Source organism: Cyrtonyx montezumae, unplaced genomic scaffold (assembly GCF_038088225.1).
Source record: "Cyrtonyx montezumae isolate F1298 unplaced genomic scaffold, pur_monq_1.0 scaffold_19, whole genome shotgun sequence".
Classification (NCBI taxonomy): domain Eukaryota; kingdom Metazoa; phylum Chordata; class Aves; order Galliformes; family Odontophoridae; genus Cyrtonyx; species Cyrtonyx montezumae.
Genome location: NW_027071925.1, coordinates 8,018,227 through 8,043,644, shown reverse-complemented (window position 1 = coordinate 8,043,644; position 25,418 = coordinate 8,018,227). Strand labels below are relative to the sequence as shown.

The 25,418-nt window shown below is 40.3% G+C and overlaps 2 protein-coding genes across 3 annotated transcripts in view; one reads left to right on the top strand and one right to left on the bottom strand.

Annotated features, from left to right (window-relative positions):
- TMEM100 (transmembrane protein 100) overlaps window positions 1-25,418 on the bottom strand; it is a 369,211-nt gene that overhangs the window by 11,811 nt on the left and 331,982 nt on the right. The gene's annotated exons all lie outside the window — the stretch shown is intronic.
- PCTP (phosphatidylcholine transfer protein) lies at window positions 938-8,137 on the top strand. Of its 2 annotated transcripts, none has more exons than XM_065735478.1 (6): window positions 938-1,119; window positions 3,034-3,151; window positions 6,112-6,191; window positions 6,501-6,672; window positions 7,264-7,331; window positions 7,868-8,137. In XM_065735478.1, exons 1-6 carry the CDS (start codon window positions 976-978, stop codon window positions 7,931-7,933), a joined length of 648 nt encoding a protein of 215 aa, XP_065591550.1. In that variant the 5' UTR covers window positions 938-975; the 3' UTR covers window positions 7,934-8,137. The 2 variants fall into 2 exon arrangements, with proteins under 2 accessions (XP_065591550.1, XP_065591551.1); XM_065735479.1 differs by lacking the exon at window positions 938-1,119 and adding an exon at window positions 1,603-1,869.

The window sequence follows — 25,418 nt, the reverse complement described above, 5'->3', positions numbered from 1 at the left end:
GCCTTTTTCAAAACTTCAGTCCCCAGAGCAGCCCTGAGATAAATCTTTTTCCATGAGAGCGCTGGGGGAGGCGGGAGCTCCGATGCCATGCAGGCAACCTTCACATGCAGAACATTCACTGTAAGACAACAACAGAAATATTTCTGAAAGGTAAATTGGTGCCATCCCCTCCTGAGCCACTGCAAAGAGCAGAGCCTCTGCTGGGCGAGCAGCACTCGGCCAACTCAGTGCTCATGAGGAATTGTCACTTGGCCGACACCAGCACACAGAGAACGCCAACAACTGAAAATACTTTATACCTACTGTATAAATATTTATAATAAAAGGTCACCGTACGTGTAACCACAGAAACATAAGGGCTGGAATGTTTGTGCAGCGGCTTCGCTGAGGGGGTGAGAGCAGGTACTGAGACGCAGGGACTGTCAGCACTAGTGCTGTAATTTCGGAAAGAAGCGAGGACCATCGTGCCCGCTGCCCCCAGCCGTCCTCCAGCAGCTGCCTGCAGCTCCCGGGGTCCGGCCGTGTGACGCTCAGCCCCGGCTGCCAGCCAGGACTCCCCACGCTCCTGTTCAAACCAATTGAGCAGAACAGGAAGGGACAGCTGACAGAAGCGACCTCTTCGTCAAAAGACGGCAGCTCCTTGGCAAGAGCAAGAGATAGCCACGCGTTGCCAGGTGCGCAGGCACGCTCTCCGTGGGCTCGCTGAAGCCCCGCGGCTCAGAGCTCCGAACCCATTTACAGCTCCGGGGTCAGCCCCGGGACAGAGCCTTCCTCTCGCAGCCCCGCGCGGGGACGCGGGCGCGCACACCGGCAGCATCACCCCGCAGCCCGGGGTGGACCATCCCCGCTGCGCTATGGCGGAGTGGGGGAGGGCGGCCCCGCGGGAGGGGCGGCGGCCATCGGCGGCCATTGGCTGTGCCCGAGCCGCCGCAGTGCCCCACGCGGGGCCGAGGCCGCCTCCTCCCGGAGCGGGGAATGGAGGTACCGGCGCCGGTGCGGGGTTTCTCCGAGGAGCAGTTCCGGGCCGCCTGCCGAGAGCTCGGGCAGACCGCGCCGGGGCCGCCCTGGCAGCTCCTGGTGGAGAGCATGGGCGTCAGCATCTACCGGCTGCACCACGAGGTGGGCGGGCAGCCGGGGCCGCGCTTCGGGGCCGCGCTTCGGGGCCGCGGTCAGGCCGAGCTCCGTCGCTGCCGCCCCGGCTCGTTTTCTCCCGGCTCTCAGAAAGCAGCTTGCAGCGTAATGCTATTAACTGCTGATGGAGAAAGCCGCTCTGCCGCTGTAAGCACCGCTCTTCCGAAGGGCGGAGGCAGCGGACGGGCACCGCGCATCCCCGGGCTGCCGTCCCGCGTGGGCTCCTGCAAAGCCGTTGCGGTTTTCTTACCGTCGAGGGCTGTGTTGCTTTGCTGCGAGATGCGCTACTTCGCTTTTCTCATCGCGATTTGTTCTTTCGTCCTCCGTCAAAACGCTACTGCTAAAGTAGAAGTTATTTCACGGTGTAGGCTGCGACGTTGGTAGAGTCATTTCTTGCGCAGCTCGATCCCTCTGGAGCTGTGCCGCAAGAGCTGGAGGGCTGAAGGCAGCAAAGGGGCTGACTGAGCCCATGAGCCGTCCTATGGCTGCCTTCAGTTGTAAGGTAGAATCAGGAAGATGAAGAGGAGCTACAGGATGCAGAGCAGCCGGGAGTCTGCTGAGGAATAGCTTTGTGTGTTGGCTGCAGAATTAAAGTTTCAGGTGTGATTTGTTAAGTTATAGCTTCAATAAATTCTAGGGAAAAAGTGGAAGAGCAGCCTGATGATGCAGGAAATTAGCTTTTCTTAATTATTAGAAGAGTGAGGAGCCCGGCTTACTGTGCCTTACATGGCACTTAATGTAAGCACACATGCATACAAGGTAATCCATATAGGATTTCTGATGATGACACAAAGTACATCTAAGCTAAACCAAACACTTTTGAAGCACTGATGTAGTGCTTTGGCATAGTTTGAATGCATGCTGCTGGATCTTGGTTCGGTTTCAGATGTGTTATTTCCAAATGTACCTCTTGTATAGATGGAAACGATTGATGCCTTTTACAAAGATGATATGACTGTGAATGTTGAAGCGAGGGATTGATGCCTCAGTAGTGCTACAGCAAAGATGAATAGCTGAAGCTTCTTGGACCTGTTATCTTCTTCATAAAAACTTCATTTTCTGGGGTTGAGTTGTAGAGCGTGAAGAGGGAAGAGAGAAAGATCTACCATTCACTAACAGAATGTTGTGTAATCCTTCCTTCTCTTTCCCTGGGATTGCTTGAATTTGACTCTGAATATGCTGTATTCTTAAAATACTCTCATTGTTTTAATGTAGTTGTGAGCCAGCACTAACAGTAGTACAATGTTATAGGCACAGATGTAGTTTCCATATGTTAAGAGAAACATAAAAAGCATTAGTGTTGGAGATATCCTGCACCCCACCCCTTCAGTGCAGGCTGCTTTCACGAAGAAAATAGCTAACAAATAATACTCAAGGCAAATATATGAAGTATGTTGTATATAAGCATGAGTATTGTGAAGCCTTCTTGTAACAGAGCCTCCAGTATGAGCATAGCAAACTTGCAGGAAGGCTTCTTCTGGGCCACGTAGTACTGGGTAACCTGGAAATGAATGGGATCCTATGCTCACAGGGCCTGGAGACTCTGCTATAACTATTAAATGCTCATCTTCTGATGTGCCTCAGTGTTGTCAGGGTTCAGCCTGGCTGGTGGAGATGAGAAGGGTGCATGAGGAGATGTCCCTTTGGAACGACTCATGAAGTAGAAGGGCACTGGTGTAAGGGAAGGAACAACGGTTGTGCTGGGTCAGCCTGTCTGGATTTATACTTTCATGTATAGATCAAAATGCTGAGAGGTTAAAGACTGACTCTTGCATTGTTTTTTCACGGCTCCTGGGCAGATTTGTAGTATGTGCTCCACCTAATTTCCTTCAGCTGTTCTCTCTGCTGCAGAATATTTCCCTTTCCTGTGTGACTTTTCCTCTCTCTATTCTGTTTCCACAGCAATCAGGACTTTATGAATATAAGATCTTTGGTGGTCTTGCTGACTGTCCCCCAAAGCTCTGTGCAGATGTCTATATGGATTTAGAATTCAGAAAACAGTGGGATCAGTATGTTAAAGGTAAGCTGATCTAGGGGTATAAAAGCCAGCTCTGTGTCCATGCTGCCTCTTCCCAATAAAACTTTCTTCAATGATATTTTAAAGCTGTATTGTCCAAAGGCTTTGGGGCAGACATGAATGTCTTTCGAGATAAGGTTTTATACACAAACACTGACATGAAACAGCTAACGTGTCACTGCCACGTAGCTTCCTCTTGGAACAAATTCTTGCCATGTTGATTAAAGCATGTCATTGGCATCACTTTGAAAGAGAATTGGGGCTGGGTATCCCAATGATGTTAAAACATAAAGTTGGTAGGGACAAGGCAGTGATGTAACTGATCCACGTCTCCAGTAATCAGTTTATTTTAAAGATGTCCCATCTTAATTCTGTGCCTAAAATGAGCTCAGGCCAATAAAACTGAAGTGTGCATCTTGCTTAACGAGGAATAGTGTTACGTACCAAGTAATTGTTAATTGTTACACGCGTTAAGCCTGGGGCAGCTGCATCAGGATGATTACTGCCAATGCCTTTAGCTGTACTTGTACAGAGAAATACTTCTGTGGCTCATGTCAGTACTTGGGAAACAAAACAATACGGAGGTGGGATCCAAATACACACATGCCATCCAGACTGGATATCAGACATTTTGTTTTAGCTGAAGTTACTTCAGCAGTTTTTAAGTGTGTTTGGTAACGCCTTCTTTGAGAGAAGAAAGGAAGCAGTTGTGGGAAGCTACACCCTTAAACTAAAAACTAGATAACATTTGCAGAGCTGGCGTTTTTATCCTTGCTGCCCTTGATATGTTTGTCTGTAAATTTATAATTGTGCACATTACACAGCAGTTAACCGTGTATAGGGGCATAAACATAAAGCTTTCCTTTTAGCTTAGAGTTTGACACGAGCAATTCCTTAGAACTGTACATATGGTGAAATAGTGCTAGCTGACATTTTCTATGTAAATTATGTAAGCTTCTTTTTCTTCTGCCTTCACGTGTAGGGAGAAAAATGTGAAAGCTTCCATTCAGAGTCTCTTTGCTCTTTGTTTTACTGTTTGTATTCCTCATTGCTCTTACAGCTTTACTGTAACAGCAGTCCAAGGAAGAGTTTTCTGCTCAGCTGCTGGCTGGCACTGAAATAAAAGCGAGACCAGAGTAGCAGTAGCTGACATTTTAGTTGAAAAGGTAACTGCTCCTGCATCAGGTGTGAGAGGAGCTAATCTTTATCCTTTTGTTCTGCTCAGCAAAACTTTTTATGGAGGTCTGAGTGGAGGCAGATAGGAACAGCATTCCTGTGAGTACTTCAGGAGCTCATGCCTTGATCTCTTTGTGCCTAGGATTTGCCTTTGGGCTCTGAAATGTCCCCATCAGTCTGCTACTGCTGTTGCATTGCAGTTAGCACCCTGGCTATTTCCAAAGCAGTTTCTTGGGTATCATAGGGATATCTATGAGAGCAGCACCTCTCAGCTGTGATGTGGATATCTGAGGCCTGTGCTGAAGCTGCCAGTTCAGCAGGGAAGCTGTGACTGAGCTGTGGAATAGTGATGGAAGCACCACAGACTCCTGTGGTATGAAACAAAATAGTTGGGCCTGAGCAGTATTGAAACTTGCTGCTCTGTTGGAGCACTGTCCTCACTGAGACCATGCTTCCCAACCATGTAATGGTAGAAGATGACTGCTAAAGCAGCAAATGCTGATGATGAAGAAGTGAGCCTTGTGATATACTGTAGGTAGATGAGTCATTACATCGAGGTCTTTAAATCTGTATTTTTGTCCCTTTGTAAAAGGGAAGCTCTACAGTTAAAAATGAAAGAAAAGCTAATGAGTCGATACTCCAGTGACCTCTGCTGGAAAGCATAGCACTGTGGCTTATTACAACACTGGAAGTTTTAAGCAGCTGCTATTGCTTCATTCTGGAGGGGATGCTGTTTTTGTGGATGGCTCTGTCTTGCAGAGTATACTAATGGAAGTCTAGTTAAGAGCATGGTATCTGGGGAAAGAATCTGCCACTTATGGTGCTCTTCTTGCCTTAGCAATGAGGCTATTTGTCTGTTGTAGCCCTATTTTCAAAACCACATAAAGTGATATGGCAGAAGGATATGTAGTGGCTCAAACAGGAGTCTGTCCTAATGGAGAAGAGCATTCTGTTGTTGTGAACCACCTGGTCTGGATCACAGTCTTTATTGCTGAACCTGTGAAATGACCAGTCCCTGGACAGGCCAAAACTCACTCTGGCTCAGGTCTGTGAATTGTCAGATCCTTATCCTGATGAAGGCAGTTACCGCCTGAAGAGAAAGTGCTATATAGGAGACAGTTCTTTAAACTCTGTTTTACTGTTTGATTTGAAATAATTTTTCTCCTCTATGCCACACTACTCCTGTATGAGTCACTGCCATGTTTTAGGGACTATTATTAGCTGTTTTTTCCCCACTCAGCTGCTTTCTGGTTGAATTTCTACATAGACTGAAGGTGACATAATGGAAGCTTGTAAACTGTTCGAGCTTCATGTTCACTGTTGTCTTCACAAACCACTGTGAACATCCTAATAGCTTTTCTGAACTTCATTAATCTGTCATGTAAGACCTCTTCAGATGTTAGAAACCATTTCTTATTCTGATTTCATGTTAATTCAATTATTTACAAGGATAATGACATCCTTGTGAAAAAGCATGTTCTACACATGGTTCAGTGTAATACAGAATTTGCAGAGGTGAGGAGAAAGCTTTGAGATAGAAAGGCATTGAATAAAATAACTGTCTGAAAATGAATTTCATTGTGCCCTTCTCCCAGAATTATTCTGTCCTTATTTTTCCTTTTAGCATGAATGGAGTAGTAGCAGAAAACCAGGCCACCTGTGTTTGTGCATTTGGTTCCTGAACAGCCCTGCTACTGATCTAATTTAAGTCTTCTACAACTTTACATCCATATCAATTTTGCAGTGGAAATGAAAAATATCTAACTATCTTTCTTATTCAACTGTAGAACTGTATGAGAAAACGTATGATGGTGAAAAGATAATCTACTGGGAAGTGAAGTACCCTTTTCCTCTCTCAAACAGAGATGTATCCTTTTAGGTCTTCTGCTTTTTGAGGCTTTAATCACCCAGGCATCCTGGCAATGAACTGAGTACTGCCCTGCTGCACTCGATCTGACACTGTACATGTGTCCTCATGCTATATCAGTATGTATAGCATGAAGAGTGTAGGTTCTTCCCACATACGTCTAAATCTCACAAAGCCAAATGATTACTCTGTGGGATTGAGTCATGCAGAAGGGAGAGAAATAACTTTTATTTGTAATGGAATTCACCATCAACTCATCATATGTCAAACTGACACTGTTTTGACATGCCTCCTCAACTTGGAATACAGTATGTCTATATTCGTGAATGTCAAGAGATGGATGTGGATGGGAGGAAGATCTGGGTTGTGTTAGCTCAAAGTGTGTCTGTTCCTCAGTGCCCTGAAAAGCCTGGTGTTATCAGAGTTAAAAGTTATAAACAAAGCCTGGCAATTGAAAGCGATGGCAAGACTGGATCTAAAGGTAAGTGGCCAAAAAAGTGTGATTGTGTTGCCTAAGAATGTGTGCATTAACAAAAACTGCAAGAAGAGGGAAAGTGGAGATCTTAAGCTAAAAGCAGTTAGTAAAAATTGGATGTACTGAGCTCTAGGAGTGTTAAAAATGAATGAGTTACCCAACAAAGACGAAATTGTTTTCCTACTAGTCAGTTCAGATGAGTAGAGTTTGATACTAGTTGGTATTTGCTTAATTCAGCAGTGATTTAAGTATCATGTTTGATAGATTTATAGAAGAAAGGGTTTTCCTAGAGACTGGCTCCTGACTGAAATTAGTCCTTTAAAGACCAGAAAACAAAACAGGCTACCTAAACTAGTTTGGAATAATATAAATTGATATTGTTCCTCTCTGGGCTCCCCAGAGATTAACTAGGAAATGTTATACACGTTTCACGTTCCAATTCAATACAAGTTTGACTTTTTTGGTAAAGGACATGGCTCAGAACTGTTGTATGCAGTGCTTCAGTCATGTGCCTTGGCAGCCCTTCTCACGTGGTGTTAGAGCTAATACTCAAAGTATGTCTGGGTAACTTTCTGATGGCTTCTCTCTCATCTCTAGTCTATATGTACTATTTTGATAATCCTGGTGGCATGATTCCATCGTGGCTGGTCAACTGGGCTGCCAAGGTAAGTAAAGCTTGATGGTGCAATTGCCTTTGGCTACTTTCTTTTGAACAATCTGTGCAGTGATCCAAACCTGTCTTCTGCATGCAGAGTAGAATATGTATACATAAATGTATATACATATATATGTATTTATATATACTTACATTTTTCTCAAATGGATGCAGTCATATTCTTAGATCTGAGTTCCATTTTTTAGAGGCATGCTGTTGTCTGCTCTCCTCGGTGCAACTGTCTTAATATTTTCTGATTCCTACCAAATTCTGTGGAGTAGTTAACTGGCCAGGTGAATTTGTAGAAGAAAACAATCAATCAGTATTCCAGACCGTGTGTGAATAGTCTCAGTGTTTGCAAACTTTACTAATTCAGTCTAGTCCTGTGGTATTGAATGAATGCCTGCTGCTTTGTACCAGATCTTAGAATTAGCATGGATTTGTTTGAAGGTCTTGATTTACACAGTGGGAACAGTGATGTCAATACAGAGTTGCTTTTTTTTATTGCACTATACAAAAGTGACCTGTCTGCTTTTCTCTTTACAGAGTGGTGTGCCTGCGTTCTTGAAAGATATGCAAAAAGCTTGTTGTAGCTATTCTAAAAGAGCATAGGTCGCCTTTGATCTGAATTATTTAATTCCTAAAGTTCTGCACTTACAGAATGGCTATTAAGTAACACACTGGTTAAAATCTACCTCTAATATCAGAAGGAATTTTTGTTGTTGGTTTATGCCTTGATTTTTTTATTAGACCTTTGTTTCCAAGTGAAGAGTTGGTTGCCAGCACTTTTATTCTCTCATGTCACCCATGCTTGTTTGTGGTGATTCTCATAGGTCAGCTAGAGTTTTTATTGGTTAAAGTGTTAATCCTTGGGCAAGAGAGAATAGAATAGTTTTTACTAGGAAAAATCTCTGAATTTATACTGAAAATTTTCTGCCTGTGCTATGTTTGGGTCTCTGTGGCCTTGCAGGGTGATTTCTTACTGGAATTGAATAATACAACTTGCATTGCTTAGGAGGAAATGCTTTTGCTACCTGAATTTATCATACTTGACATGGTCTTCTCTACTGAAAAACAAAAGTAAAAAATAGCACATACAGGTAAATTACCTGAAGTCTGAAGCAGGGACTGGAATGCTTACTAAGCTTCCTTATGATGGCTTTGAGTCCAGATATAAAAGGATGTGTACGTAAAGCCTTGTGTTCACATCTCAATATGCCTACATGAAAAGTATAAAGCATCAGCTGTGTCTAGCTAGCAAAAAAAGTTTACTTCCATGGTTAATTTAATGGACAAATTAAAATGGGAGTCCATTCCCTTACTGACAGCTTGTAAAGCAGCTTGGACACCAGCTCTAGACCGGTAATAATTTCAAACTGGATGCTTGTAACTGATGTAGAAATGCTTGTTTTCCTGCTTATCAATTAACTTGATATGAGAGTTGTGGTTTTACATTTTTAATGCTGACGTCAAGAGTGAAAATGTTCATTTTGGACAGCAATCCACTCAAAGCACAGCCAAGCAGGAAATGACATTTGCAGCACCATTGCATGCAGGGGGAGGACAGAGTTCAGCAAGGTTGAGATAGCCTCAGTCTCAGGGATTGAAAATATTTTGCATCTTTACTAAAACTAATCGAGTTGCTGAACAAATCTTGTGATGGAGAATGTTCATATTGTCAAAGAAGAAATGATTGGAATTATTGCCTTTATGTAAATGTTTCCAATAAATGATTGCTGTATCCATACTGTGCTGGTTTTTCTTTTTTTCTTTTCAGTTTCTCATATTTAAGACTGGCAGTGCTGGGCAGGTCACAGTGACAGGCTGATGTCACATGCTGTTTTATTTCTAAAGCACTTGTGTCAGATCCATGAGAATTAAGTAGGGTCCCATGTGTTCTGACAGCAAACTTCTGTAACAAACATTAGTCAAAAATGCAGCGTTTAACTTGAGCATTATCAATTCTCAAATTATTATTATTTTTTTTGGTCAGTGCTAGCAAAAATTGCCTTGAGCTTCAGAATGCACTTTTAACAGCGTTGAACATGTAGGCATTCAAAGCAGTAACAATAGTACCAGAGTTGCTTTTAACAGGTTTGGGATACAAGTTATATCTTAAGCAAAGGAGGAGCTGGGTTGGTTGTTCAAAAGGGCTGAAAAGCAAAACAAACTCTTGTAGACTTGAGGATAACGACTAGCAGTATGAACCTTCCTCTATCAGTGATGTAACGTAACACATATTTCTGCTTCTCTGTGAGGAAGAACTGTCCACTCCACTAAAGTAGTATAAAACCTACCTGCAGTGTAAAACTACCTTGAAATGTGGAGTTCTGAAGTTTACAGAAAATACATACCTAGTGAGCTGAGTAACTGCACAGAGATGAATCATATACAGTGGTGTTCATTTTCTCCACTTATTCCTTAATTTTGTTTCTTCTTCAATAGCAGAGGGAGGAAGTGGAAGTGTTCTGTATTCATAAATAAGTGATTGCCTCCTTGTCATTCTTCTAGTTACTTGTCAGCAACATATAGCATGCATTTGTCTGCCTTGGGCTGAAACATTAAGACTGAGCATTCAAGGGGCTGAATGGTTCCATTGTCAGTCTTGCTGAAAACTCAGTTTCCTACAGACCTCACACTGAGACCATAGAATACACAGTATTCACTCATGTACCCTTACTAGAGGCCATTGAGCAGGCAGTTTCTTGAGCTGTACACAACTTTCCAGACTAAAATTCACATTTGATTGAACAGTAGCTTCTGGAAACAGCTTTTCCTTTATTCGCACTAAGCACTGAAGTGAGATGAATACATCAGGTCTTCTGTTGAATTTATGCCCCCACTGTCTTTCATAATGACATAAATACGTAATGACACTTCAGTTTATTTAAGCATTAGTTACTGCACCTATCTTGTATTTCCAGGAAAGAAAAAGGTATTGCAGCTTTGCATGGTGTGACTTCTTATCTAAATGACCAGGAAAAAAGTGTCATTATGGTGAAGTCTTAAGATGCAGAAGACATAGCCCAAAAACATAGCTTTATTTATAACTTTTTTTTTAAATACTTCCCTTCAAAAGAACTTGTTCATCTCTGACATTACTGCTCACCCACCTCTTGTTCCCACGAGGACTGATACTGGGCAGTTTGCAGCACTTTGTCCTGCCAAAACATGTATGTGAAAATGGATAGCCCTCCACCCAAGTTATTATTTCATGACTGTGTCAGCAAATGGCTTTGTTGTAGCAGAGTGGATATAAACCATTCTTCCACATCATATTCTAGCTGTTCAAATCCATTCTTTCCAAATGATCTCTGTAAAACTATTGTATTTGAGTTGGAAGGTTAAGTAAAGGAAAGATTCTGAGTAACCCAAAGTCAACACAGTGAATGATGTCAGATGTGCAGTCACTAGTTCTGCCTCTCAGAAGATGATGTGTAAAGGGAAACACAAGTTGTCTTTGCTCAGGAAACATCTGGTTGATATTTTATTTCTCAAGCAGGTCATTGGCTTTTTATAATTGGAACAGAAATGTGGGAAGATAGGGATTGAGATGTAGACTTCTGATATTAACACTCACCAGTAGGCCACTTACCTTCCCACCAGCACTTTTGCTCTCTATTGTTAGTCTTCAGTGCATAAAGAACATTTTCAAATGAGACCTAATTGTACTCTTAGTTAATTGAAATTTAAGTAATGTCTTCTTAACCTGTTGTTCCAGTTTGGATTGTAGCAGATCTTCCAAGAGATTCTGTAACACATAAAGCCAGAGGCTGTACCTATATGCTGTACAAGCTTCTAATAGATGCCTGCTGTTAAGTTACAAGGATCACTGCATTTCTGTCTAATGATATCTTGAAAGGTTTTCATATCTTGAAAGGTTTTAAGCCTTTCTCAATTTCACCTAGAGTTGTGGGAGTTTCGATTTTTAATATCCCTAGTGCATATACACGTCTTCCAAAGCATGACAGAAATTGTGTGTAATTGTTGGTAAGTGGATGTTTCATGTTCAGCTGTAACTTGGAGTTACAGTTTAAGAGTGGGTTTTAAATATTTCTATTAAGACCAGACTGCTGCTGTGCATTTTAAAAGTTAAAGCATTTTCTCAGTATGGAAGTCATATAATTGAGCTGTGCATTTGAATGGAGAGCATGATCCCAGAAGAAGCAAAGATTGCCTGTCCAACCCATTTATTCTGTGAAAGGCTCATTTGATGCTGTTCACCTACTGAAATAAAAACAAACAGCAGGAAATCACAGTGACACTGAAAGGGTCTATTGTCTGAGAGTGCAAGGTGGGCACGAGAGAAAGTACATTGCCTTCCAGTGTTTTGTTGGGTTGCTTTGTAACGCAGGGATAATCTGGCCCTTGATAATACTGAAGATGCAGTTCTAGGAACCATGAAGCTGAGAGCATTGTCACTGAAAAATTAGTTTGATGAATGCAATACAATGAGAGACAGACACATCACTAATTTAGAAAAAAAATACTATGAAATCTACATGGAGCAAGGTAGATAATAAGAGTTACAAGGTATTCTGAGGACCCTTAGAAGTCTTTCAGCAAAGACAAGCCTAGAAATACCTGCCAGACCAAATACAGCTACAGGCATCACAGAACACAAATGATTCCTTTTCATGTATGTTTTAAAGTACGTGTACTTAACCCATTTTTTTTTACACTAGTAGTTTTTTGCCTTAACACCAAATGTCTTTGCTCTTGAGTTTATTTTGAAAATATGATTTGAGTAGAGAACTAGTTCTTTCCTCTGCATCTTTTTGTGATGCGGAGATATCAGGATACTTTATGACAAAGTAAAGAAAGGTGTTTTTTCCACAATGATGATAATAAACATTGAGACAAGTTGCTCAGAAAGACCATGAAATCTCAGTTTTTGGAGATACTCAAAGCTCAGCTGGTCAAGGCCCTAGGCAATTGACCTGACTTCAAACTTAGAGCCAACTTCAGATTCGGTGCTGCACTGAACTGTGGGCTAGACAAGATGATGACATCACCCCTTGAAACTTCAAGCTGAATTATTTTATTTCATTTTTTTAATGAATTATAAATCCAGAAGATTATATCATGACTCCTGAGAAGGCAACTATAACGCTATAACACAAAGAAAAACGCAGCAACAATAGCAGAGTGGCAAAGCTCTGGATTATAGCAAGCAAGGATAAGCTCAAATACAGCAGCTACAGACACAGAAACAAAAAGAAAAAAAATTTACTTACCCTTGAAAGGCCTCAGGTAGACAACAATCTCCAACAAGGTACCTTGCATACACAGTCTGATGGGTCAGCTGGCAGAGACTGCAAGCATAGGATCATAGAGTGAAATATGGCAGAAGGGTAGGAAAATAAAAACATCTACACACAGAAAAGTATGCATGTGAACTAAATGAGAGCAAAGCAGCACCTGGAAGAGGGCAATAAATAGAGCTTGGTCATGAGGAAAGACTACAGGAAACTGAGTACCCAAGCAGTGTAGAACTGGGGAGGTATATCAAAGCATTAGGAAAGGGCCACAGATAACAAACAAGGGCACCACTGGGCACACACAGCTTACTGACCTGTGCACACTACAATAGCAGGGATCTGGGGAAATAGAAGCAATGTGGATGCATTATTATTATTGTTATTATTTAATCTGAGAAGTCACATCAGCATTTCATTTCCTTTTTCCTGATCTTCTGATCTTTCACTGGAGGTTGGAAAAAGACCAGAAAATTTGAAAAAAAAATAAAAAAAGAAAAAAAAGATTTGGTTTCAAATGTAAGTATTTTGCTAACTCATGTTATTTGGAGGCTAAAATATAGTTCTAACAAAAAGTAGCACATAATCATTTTATCATTCTACTCCAGATTTGGAGGTGGGGCACATAATGAGTTGGATGTGTTAGTGCCTAGGAAGGACTCTCCCTCAGGTCTAAAAGAGGATTCAGACAAAAACAAACAAACAAAACACAGAGGGAGGAAGGAAGCATGAAAGTAAAACTACTTACTGGTTCTCTTCGTAAGTATCTGTTCTGCCTCAAGGATCATGGAGTGAGAATGGGATGGAATCCTCATTGAAGCTGAAATGAAACAAAAGGACATGACGTAATATTCAGTAGTAATCATAACTAACCCTTGCTTTCAATTGAATTTGATGAGGGTTTACATATTCATTAAATCAATCACAGATGTGTACCATTCATGTAAATGCATCTGTCATACCATACCAGCATGTTAGAAACAAAAGCTTCTGGGTCAAAAACATGAGAGCATTAAACTGTTTCACAATTTACTGCTTCACGTCTGTTTTGGACAATAAGAACATAAAATTATGCATGGTTATGTCAAGTTACATCTAGTGAAAATCTCAATGCAATACTAACTGAAACTGCAGCTTTTTGTGCTATGCCATTGACATAAGTCATATTTATCTAGTTTTTAATGGAATTGCATGGTGGCAGATTTGGCTAAATGTGATATTCATAGAGCTGCTTGATTTTGCCAGTGTCTGAACTTTCAATATCTACAGTGGCAGACACAGAGTACAATAGGCTTACCCTCGCAGGAAAATATGCTGTATTCAGCACATGAGCTTTGTTTGTGGTCAGCTTAGATCAATTCAGACTGTAGACCAAAACAGACTCAGAAAAAAAAAACCTAGTTCTATTCTGTGCTTGGTTTTCATTTCTTAACAAAGTTAACTAATGACGCAATGAATTGAGGATTACTCTGGGAAGTGTAATAACTTACTGCCATCTAGTGCTATGAAGTAGGCTCAGCCTCTGTCAGACAACTTAAATACAATATTTTAATATTACATGTGGGAACTTGAGGTAGAAGAGTTCTGTTTCTTATCACTTGGTCTGTGTAGCCAAGGATGCAGTTGAGTGAGTGGTGACTTTTGGTCTGGCCCTGTTTTCTGCTCCATTTATGTGGGGTAAGACTGTATCAGTGGAATAAGATTGTAACAACAGAAAAGCTCTGAAGGAAGGTAGAAATTTTGAGAGTCTAAGTGAAGATTATTGGTTTCAGAGATAAGATTAGAAGAGTGGTGTGGCTCAATAAGCCAATAATCTCTAGCCAGGATAGGCTGTCTTTGTCTTTCCTTTTATTGAATAAAAAAATAGCAGAATGCTCAGATGGCCTACAGATGGTTTCCCATTAACGTTTTCCTAAGTCCATATGGTAAAAATTCGTCAAGATTTGAGACAATGGCAATTTCTTCATTGAAGTTCAGAACTTTGACTTAACAATGAAAAGAATGTAATTGCAATTTTTGTGTTTGCTTGATGAGATCAGCTCCTGGATCCTGACATGATGCTGGGATGGAAACGAATTCCTTCCTTCAAGGAAAGGCTGCCAAAGGAAAAGCATATTGAAACTGTATGGACCCTGAGCACCGTTAGGTAGCATGCAGCTGAAAGAATTTCAGTTGTTAGCACTGAGTATCTCCTATTCATTGGCAACTGTAATTTTTACTTGTGTGGTATTAGGAAAGTTAAAAGTAGGAACAAAACATCAGTGTGGAAACATTTCAAAACTTGATCCAAAACTTACCAAAGTTTAGGAGGTTCTTGATTTGAATTTTGGGCCAGCACATCTAGTTGTGTAAAGAGAACTTCAAGTTTGGCTTATGAGTAGCATAAAACAATGCAGAGTTGGACTATTTGCAGGAAAAGACCGATGCTGGAGCCTTCTCTGCATTCTGTCATTCAAAGCTCACCACTATTTCCTCAAATAGTTCCCTACAATTCTGTGACCCTGTGAAATAGAAGTGCTGCTCAGGAACTGGAAAGGTTGGAATAATTATTTACTAACTATGGAAATGTTTGGAAAAATACCCTCAGCTGTACCCTTCTTTTCTATCATATCTTTCACATCCTATAAAGTACAAATGTAAATTAAAATCTAAAGTTTTAAAAGGATTCATATGTATATATATTTTCAAATGTGGTTCAAATGAAAAAAAGTGTATTATTTCTCAGTTCTTTATTTTGGATTAAACCTGTTAATTCTTATCTATGCTTTCCTATTTACTGAAACAACAGAAGAGTATCTTAATTTGGACCACTGAGATTAAGTAGTTTAATAAATCATATACCATATCAAAACATACCTTAAAATCCATTTCTTCCATTGCCAAAGGATGAAAACTCATGCCAGGTTGTCACAAATGAGATTATGACAACTTCTTGGTAGAATCAATTTTCCATTTTTTACCTGGCTGACTTGATTTATCTATTTGGTGAAGGTCTTCTATAAGGAGTCATTTGTTCCTAGTTAGTAGATTTACACAGCTTGTAATTTCAGAAGGGCATGTAGAAAAGCAGCTCATTTAGATTCCTTTGTGATAGTTCAAAGCAAATCTTTTTCTATTTCTAGACACTTCTACTTGCAATGTGCAATAACCCTACCATAACAACTAGCAAAATACATTTCAGTCCAACTCCATCCTAGAGTGAAAGGAATGCTAAAAACAGTAAGATCCAAGTCAAATTTGTAACATTTGTTTCTTGAGTTTAATAAAAAATACCAAACAGGAGTGCTGGTGAGATCTGCAATAGCCCTCTGGCATTATAAGAAGCAGATTACAAACAAAACATTCATTTCCTTTCACCTTGCATTGGAGAACCCTCTTATATCCTTTATAAAACAACAAATGCAGTGGAATGCTGTGGGCCGTTTTGCATTGTTGACTGTGAGAACGAAACGAAATGAACCCCAAAGTGGTACACTTTGTAAAAATGGAAATGGGCTTGCTGTATGGGGTGTCTTTTAGTCTTTCCCTACCTATGTCTTCATCATCCAGCTTGCAAGTCATCTTCACCTTCACCTCACTCCTTCAATGATTACAGGAGCTAATCATCACCTCTCCAATTTATTATCAAAGGGCATGGCAATGATGTAACTATAAACCATCCTCTTATAAAATGAAATGCAAGATTGGTCCCTTCCTCCCTTTTCTGGTCTCTCTCCCATCTTTAAGTACATTCAAGACATCATTCATGCTCATCAGAGACAAAGCTTACCCCTTTCTAGGATCAGTATCCACTCACATCTTCTAGCATCTGCCAAAGATGTACAACCAACAGCGTAGGCTAGGAATGAGGTTTATTACTGGAATTCCTTGTGCAGCACAAACCCACACAGTCAGTAACTCAAAGCAGGCTTACCAATCTCCTGGCACAGCAAAAAGTATATCTCACCCCAGGCTACCACGGAGTGAAGAAAGCACTGAAAAACCTGCCCATTAGCTTTTTATTTTCTTTGCAATATACACAACCACCTCCCCAAATAAAGTGAAATGTAGATATTTCCCACTAAAGAGAAACTATTTTCCCTAAGCTATGATCAAAATAGGCTTGAGATGCGTTAATAGAAGAGCACTGCTTTCAAGTCAAACAATTTCCTTTCATTGCAACCACGGCAACAGAATAAGAAGCTGAATAACTGAAGTAGCAAAGCTGGGAGCTGTTAATGATGAATCTGAGACTGCCTTTGTTTGGTGACATGAATGTAATTAAAGGTGTGATCCGAAAAGAGAGGCTGCTGTAGCATGTAGGAAGCAGCTCACTTCACAGGTTGGACTTAGTTACTAAATCAGCTTCTAGAAGTGTCTGACAACTTCACAAGATTAAAGGAAAGGCCAGCCCATCAAGGAAACAGAAGCAAGCCATCTATTCCTGAAGAAACAGCAATCCTATACAGATCCATGGGACCTTTTTCTAATTCCTTCTTGCAGAGATGAACATCTTTCTCCTACAGTGTGAATGATGCAATATAAGCAATACAACAGTGACTGGAAAAGCTGATCCAAAAGAAGACACCAGCATGAAGAGTCTGAGCTTGAGAAGACAATTAAGCAAGGATCTAATTACAAAAATGAAATTGCTGCCCTAAAGTCTGAAAAAGCAAATAGAAAATCATAACTGCTGGCTCTAAACTCTGTAAATCCATCCAAGTATGAAGAAATAGCCCTGTCTGAGTCTGAAAAGATGGGACACATTACAATGGTAGGGTGCTTTTCCTTCAGATTATATCAAAATAATTGATGGGAATGCTTTGTGGCATGGGAAAGTTTGCTCTTGTCACAAGGGAAAGAACTACTAAAAAGGCAGCCTTGGATTGTCTCAGGGGTAAAGGTTTTCCTGATTGAGATTATTTATAGAGAATTAGTTTTTATGGTGGGCGTTTTATTTTTTTTCTCTTGAAAATTCCAACGGTTCCTTGTTATTCATTTCAGATGTTCCCCATGAATGAAGTTCAAGAAGGTGTCCCTTGCAGGAAAAATCCAGCAGGAGCTCAGTAAACTCACCATCACTGTAAGTAAACTCAGTATTCAGGTATTGTGTAATGAATTTATCTCCAACCAGGTCAGAGCTCTTGAGGGCAGTCCACGGATTTAAAGTATTTCCTGAGTTGCTTCTGCCAGGACATTGTGCATGGAAAGCAGATTGCTACTGAGTTTTAGTGTATATATTTTACCAGGATTATTACACCACACTGACTTCTACTCTTATTAACAGCTCTATTATGTTCAGTATGATTATAATAACACTTTAATTCTCTGGTGTTTTCTATGCTTTTATGTTTTTTGTTAGTGATTCTAGGGAAAAAAAAACATTTTCCTTGTTTAATGAGACTTCCTTTTTTCATGCTTGCTTGGACAGTAGAAGATGTTTTAAATCAACATTTAAACCATATTAATGTAAGAAAGTCTGTATTTATAAAAAGATAAGCTACTTTAGGATGATGGCTTAAAATTTAGGTACAAAAATATACATTCCCATACTAACATATAGCATCAGAACATCAGGGCATGGTTTAGAGGGCAATACTGATAGATGGTGTCCTTGTCCCTCTTCCAAAGCATTGCTCAGATCACACTGGATCTCTGACACTCTTCTTCCCAGAAAGACTTATGTTTCCATATGTAAAACATACCGAACAAATATTGCTGCTATGGTCTCTGTCCCAGAAAATAATGATTTTATATTTGATTAAGGCTGCAAATGTGTTTAGAACTGCCAACAGGAATGAAAAGTTAGAAAGCATAATGATCAAATTCAAACTTCATGGAAACAGAGGAGGCTGGGAATTGAATTAAAGCAGTATTTTTCTTACACAAGAACTGAACACAAGTTTGGGTCTCAGTGGTGTTTTAGAGTGATATCCCTCCCTACTTCATGGCTTGCTTTCTCATCCTGAGCAGTACATGGAATAATGCATGACTTCTGCAGCAGCATTTACAGTTCATGTTGTCCTTGTAAAACATATAGGGAATTTCTTGCGACAATATTCATCAAGAAGACAATTCTTGGCATCAAAGTGGGCTTATGATCATTTATGAAAGTCTTTTTTCCTTCCACTCCTTCCACTCAATGACAGCCCTCCGCCTGCAACAGTCAGAACCTCTTAGTTCTATCCATCTCATTTTTCATTATGTTTTTATTGTCTTCTGTCCATCAAACTGAACAGAAATGGCTGCCAAGGGATTTTAATCTGTTCTGGTGAAGCTTACACTTTTCAAATAGTAGCTGCTAATGCTATAAGAGCAGGAGTTCAAAGAATCCACTTGCTCCATAAAAAGACTGTTTGGCTTTCAATTTTAAAAGTGGGAACTCGGGTTATTCGGTGTCAAAAAGTCTCCTACACTGAAAGATTCCCAGACCTCACCAGGGCTACAAACAGTCAATGTGGCACTGGCTGCTACGTTCAGCAGCTAACATATGAGGGCACTACAGTTAAGGATATCAGACTTTCGGTACCTTTCTCCTGATGTCAATTCAGACAAATACTTTAAGATCTTGGTTCCTTGTCTGTGAAATGAAAATATCCTTTTCTCGTCTCCTGGAATGGGAGGTGTTGTGTGAGCCAGTAATCTTATACTCTATTAAAGCACTCCCAGCACTAAATAACAGTTGTGCTACAAGAGGAACAGTTTGTCTGTGTCATAGGCAGCTGGGAAGCTACTCACCTTGCCTTTGTTAACATTAGTGGTTCGCTCTTTCAGAAGTTTCAAAAGATTTAGAAATGGATTCTGGTCTGCTCTGTGCCCTGTGTAAGGTAAAGGTTAGGGCTGGCACAAACTAAAGGCTGAAGATACAGTGTGCTGTGAGACTGCAGGAGACAGTGGACATTTATCAGAGTTCACCACTGAAAGACTTTTTTTTTTTCATTTGGTTGGTTGGTTGGTTAGTTTTTTTTTATCCAGTAAGTTCGAGTAGGAAAAACTAACTGCTTTGACTTCAGGAGGCCAGAAAGTCTGTAGGCAAGCACTGTGCAGCCCTTTTCAGGCTGGCCTGCAAAGGCTCCTCCGTTCTTGCCCTCAGCACTCCTATTATTGCCTTGCAATTGCTGCCAGTTGGCTTGGAAACCATGGGCATATTTGAACAGCTGAATTCTTCTCTCAGTTACACTTGGCACCACTATGGTCTTCAGGGGAGCTGCAGTGTGTAACTGAGGGCAGAACCAGCACCCACTACTAACCAGGTCAAGGCCACAAAATGAATTTTCATCCTTAACGTTTTAATCCAAACTGTTAGCAGTAAGAACCCACAGCACTACCTGTACCATCTTGCCCAACAAAGCCAGTAGCTACAGAGACTTTTAGGGATAAGTTTGGCATTAGGGGATAAAGGAATGTGCAGAGGAATTCACTACTCTTGAAAACACCAGCACTGCGTTATTCCCTCAAGCTAAAGGAGCTTCTAGTAATCATTTTAATCATTCCTGTAGCTCTACTGTAAGTCTCTGCAGTTTCTCAGCAGTTTTTAAGATGTATGGTTCATGAGCCTGGCTGAGATTTCCACAGTTGTGTCACCAGAGCCAAATACAAAGGCAGTATAATCCCTCTACATTTACTAAGCATTTCCTTTCCCTAATCACAAGGATTTGCATTCCCTATTTTGGCCAAATCGTTTTTATTTTGTTAAGCTTTCTGCAGAATGACCAGTTGGTTTTCTTTCACAGGTAGCTTTCCCTGTGTATGTAGTATTTCACTTGGTCTAAAAACACACTGCCTGACATCCCCACCTCAGAGTGCTGCAGACTTCTGTCAGTGATCTTTATTTTCCTTTCGTTGATCTCTGTGTGCAACTCTTGTCAGTAAGTTTACATTTTCTTTACATCCAACCTGAACCTTTAGATTTAGAGAAAAGCAGATTTCAGAGGTCTTTGGGCTCCTCATTATGTTAAAGGTGCATAAGAAATAATTCCTGCTGAATTTCAAAGGAAAAGCGCTTAAAGTACTTAAAGACTTGTAACAGCTTAATTAGCTCCTCCCATGGGATGTACAGTCCCTAAGGTTATTTCTGAAGCTGGAAGGTTTGCTTTTCACCTGGACAGTGTTTCCTATAACAGAAGCAGAGAAAGGGCCAAGAAATGAATATTAATTATATACACTTAAAAAGTTTCTTTGCATTCAGGAACAGGATGAAGGGGTGGTTTCTTGTGCTTTGCTCTTGTGGGCACGTGCTATCTTTTTACCATGCTTTTATCCAGCTATATGCAATCTGCATCTTCCTGCTGTGTCTGTATTAAGTGTAAAATTAAAAAATATATATTACAGTAACTCAAACTGGCCATAACTGCATTTTTTTTCCAGCTTCCAAACTTTAAGATAACGAATCCCTAGCCACTGCTTTCATTCCTATGTGATATTAAAGTATTTGGTGAGGGAGATAGAAGGAAAAGGGAATGAAGGGAATTTCTAATGTTTCCATTAAGACAAATTCTGGTGAAAGATGGATTAATTTAGGAAACAACAGATGTGTATGGCTTCCAAATAGTTTAAATCTTTCAGATTTTATGAGGAAAAATGATGTGTTTTGTTGTTGTCTTTGATACACAGCACAGACCTACTTCTCACAGTACAGCCCCAGGATTTCTGAGGCTTGGGTTTCACAGGAGCCACAAAAACTTGATTGACAGAGAGAGGCTGACATTGGTCGTGTAGCCCCGAACAACAAGATTCAGTTTTCCCAAGAAATCTCACGCTGCTGCTTCTAAAGCAAACACTAAAAGCTACACTAAAGAATTTCAAAACAAGCACTGAGGTGGTATTACAATAATCACATATATCTCAGAGGCACTTTTGTGTCTAGTCAGGATAAAAGCCTTCACACAGCTAGTGAGGAGAGGAGACATCCCAAAAAATAACCCTGTGCTAAGTGAAGTGAAGCGCTGTGTGTTCATTCTTCCTTTCAAAGAGCTTAGCCAAGGCTTCCCCTCGCCCAAAGCTGATTTTCCTGGATGCAAACACCCAGGAAACTTCTGTCATGTGCATGTTGTGTCACTGTACTCCAGAGGGCAGTATGGCGATACCTATGAGATTTATCTGTCCACTCACGCAAGAATCCTCCAAACGCTCCTATTAAAAAAGTACTGAATTATTTACAGATAGATTTTTGCAGAAGCCATAGCATATATGAAATCAACATCCGAGGAAACACTAATCAACATGCATGCATAGACACCTATATTAAAGCAGTTTGTAAGGAGATGAGATTTAAATTGAACATATCAATCGTTGTATGCAGTTTTATTAGTTTTATAAAACGATTTCATAGTCTCAAGCTAAATTCAAACGGAAAACAAAAGCAACTTTCATTTCTTAAAATAAAAACAACAAATTTCTTAGGACTCTCCTGCCAAACCTCAATTTGAGGTGAGAAAAGTGTTAACTTATTAACTGCAAGTGCAACATACCCTGAATTAACTGCTTTTTCCAAAATCAGTGATATAGAAACATGCTTCTTGGTACTCATTTTCATAATTCATAATGCAAAAGTGCTCGAGAGAAGGAAAAAGTCAAACTTCTAAATCCTTTGGAAAACATTAGCTGCTTCTCTGCAACGGTCATAGTATTTCACTGCCCCAATAAATACTGGGTTGGACTTTCTGCAAGAGGTTTCAGGATTGCCTGCTGGAGACATGAGCTACAGCTTCAGGTGTTTCCCAAAGGCCTGTGGTCAAAGGGTTAATTACAATATTTGACTAGCTTACATTGTAGGAGTAAAATTTACCCCCATTATCATGATCCTTAGTATGCTTAGCTGGAAAGAAGCCAAACCCAAATTAGAAGTGTGCATGTATATAGGTAAGTATATATGCCAGAGTGCCAAGCAACGGAGACTCAATAGCCACCCTCACAGTAACAGCAAAAACCTGTTCCTCAGGTTCATTATATGAAATTACAGTGGGATCATATTCCCATTGTTTTAATGAAACGACCACAATATGGATCATGATTTAATCAGGGGAGGCCATAAAATTCAGAAATTAAGCACTCACCTGGATGTAGCAGAGCGTTTCATATAAATAATGCCAGCAAGATAAATGGGAATCCCTACATACTTCAACAATAAAAAAGCTTATGGAGTGTTGCTTTGCTTATTATGGTTTTTATCAGGGTTTTGTTGAGTGAAGCAGTAATTAAACTAAATACACTGTCCCAGAAAACATTTATGACTCTTCTGTCTACACAGAGAAAACTATACTGAGACTATGACTTACACTCCAAGAATTCTGCCAAAGCTTCTCCTAAGAAAGTTTAAATAAATCAGGATCTTTTAAAGAAAAAACGTATTTACAGCCACTTTCATACTAAGGCCTGTACAGACCTAAATAATACTGGGGCTGTACTAGCACCGTGGCCCTAAAGATGCTGAAAGCTCACCCTCCCCACTCAGAAGAAGGATTTTTGTAAGGGATCAATATGGGGAAATCAGTAATTAGAATCTGTAAATAATTAAGTTTAGAGAGACGTTGGCTAAAAATAGTGTATTTCAAAGGAAAATGCATTTTCTCGGGTCTGAAAAGACATAGTTGCTGCCCGAGTATGATTTTGACAGTTCATTAACTTTATCTGACAGCACTGCCCAGAGAAATGGGGATTTTGGGCTGAGTTCTGCTTTGCTGTTTATCTGTTTCTTGCAAGTCGGGCAAACCTGCTCTCATTTCCGTTTGTCCACTCGCTTTTTATGAAAATAGATTTTAATAGTTCAGCTAGGAATTTTAATATATGAAACTCAAACCGTGTACAACATTTGCTGTCCAGGTTCAAGTGTGCCCCAGTCTAGTTAGCAGCACCGTTGTTCAGTTCTGTGACAACTGAGTTTAATTTTACCATTGACACATATAATTATGACAGTGGACTCGTAGACAAAAGGGGACAGAGACAAATTGTGAAAAAAAAATAAATAAAATACGGTATATGTCTATTTAACTGAACTCTTCAGTGAAACTAAAGTGTATCTATTACACAATAAAAGTAAAAGTATGGATTGGTACAGAAGTGATAAGGAAAAGTGCTCCTGTACCTAAAGGATACCCTTCACACTTCAAATCTCTATTCATCTCTTCTCCCATAAACACTTTGCTTTATGAAGGAGAAACTGCTTTCTCTATGTTGTATTTCTCAATGTGTAAAACTCACTCTCTGTTGCACTAAAACAACAAGATGTTTGGGATAGAAGCTGTGTAATTATGCTTTCTGTACAACCTTATAGCAGTATTGGCTGATCTCAGCTGGGGCTGCTAAGTGCTGTTTTTAAAACAAACATTCTTGTATATAGCTTTATTTCACTGCCAACAATTTATGTCAGCCCCTAAGCTGCTCTAATATTTAATTAAAACACATCAATATTATGCTTTGAATGCCAGTATCTTGTTGCTTCCAACCACACACTAATTATGCTGTCCTCATTTGTACAACATTTAATTGTCTGGTTGTTATTTGGAGATATTCTGAAGTATTTTTCAGAGCTGTGGGTATGCTGGCTTTTTCCAAAAGACACCTGTGTTGCATGTAGGAAGTTTTTATGAAGGAAAATCAGACTTTGTCACCTTCTTCCTCCCTCCCCCTATGATTTCCACATGGGGAGAGAGTCATCCACTGGCCTGTAAATATCCTCAGGTCATTAGTGCTTGAACAGGAATGACTGCATGAGGGACTGAAACTGGTACAGTGAGAAGACTGAAGCAGACACTCAAATGCCTCATCAGAAGAGTGAAAGAATACACACAATGGCATGTGCATCGCTTAGCCACAGTTCAATTGTAATTCTTGTTCTACAGAAGTTATGATCCAAGGCCCTGGTTCCATTACTTCAGCAAGTACAGGTACTGAGAATCTTCAGATGTATGACATCTGTGTAAAATCCCATTTCTAAAAGTCATAAACCTGCAGGAGAATTCATTTTTTTGCGGGAAAAATGTTTCTAATGCTGTCATTGCACAAAGAAAAAAAAAAAAAAGACTGGAAAACATGACACAGATGTTTCCTCAAGGCTTGGTAAACAGAAAGCAAATTAAAAAATACCCTTTTTTACAAAAGAAAACTTTCTGTGGTAAAGACCACATCTTTTAAGTCCTGCAGGCCAGCCTGATGATGTTTTAATACCTCCGGCTGACAGAACGATCACTGCGACTATTCACAGAGCATAAAGATAAAAATGTGCAAAAGATCTTTGTCAGATCTGGGCCCTCAGCCAGCCCCACTCCCCAGGAGCATGTCATATGGCACTGCTTCTAAATTTGGCTCAGATTCGTTTTGGTGTGTGCAAAACTTGCCTAGATCCATGCCTGGTTCTGCTTCTACCGTTTAAAGCTTTTCCATCACATGTATAAACCTCTAAATAAAAATTACAGGGAAGCTTTTATCTGGATGTCGGTGTGTTTGTAAGAAAGTAAGAGGGGTGAAAAAAAACCAGCACTGGGGAGGGAATCAGAGGCTGATTTCTGAGCCATAAATTATCACTGACTACAGAATTTAGCAAATTCACTAAAAATCTCTTCCTCAGTTTCCCCGCTTGCAGCCCATTGGCATCTGCTTCTCCTTGCCCAGTGCATTTCTCCCCATGAAGCCCCAGGGAAGCAGCTTAAAAGCAACAGCAGAAAAGTACCTGAAACATAGTGATTGAGGGTTGGACTCAATGATCTCTTGAGATCCCTTCCAACCCCTACAAATCTGATTCTCTGGTTTCCCTCCTCCCCAGCATTGTCCCATGTGATGTTGGCAACTAAATCTGCAGAGCACCAGGAAATCTTTGGCAATGACTGCATGCCTCCCACCTCAGCCCCTTTCTCCCCACTTGT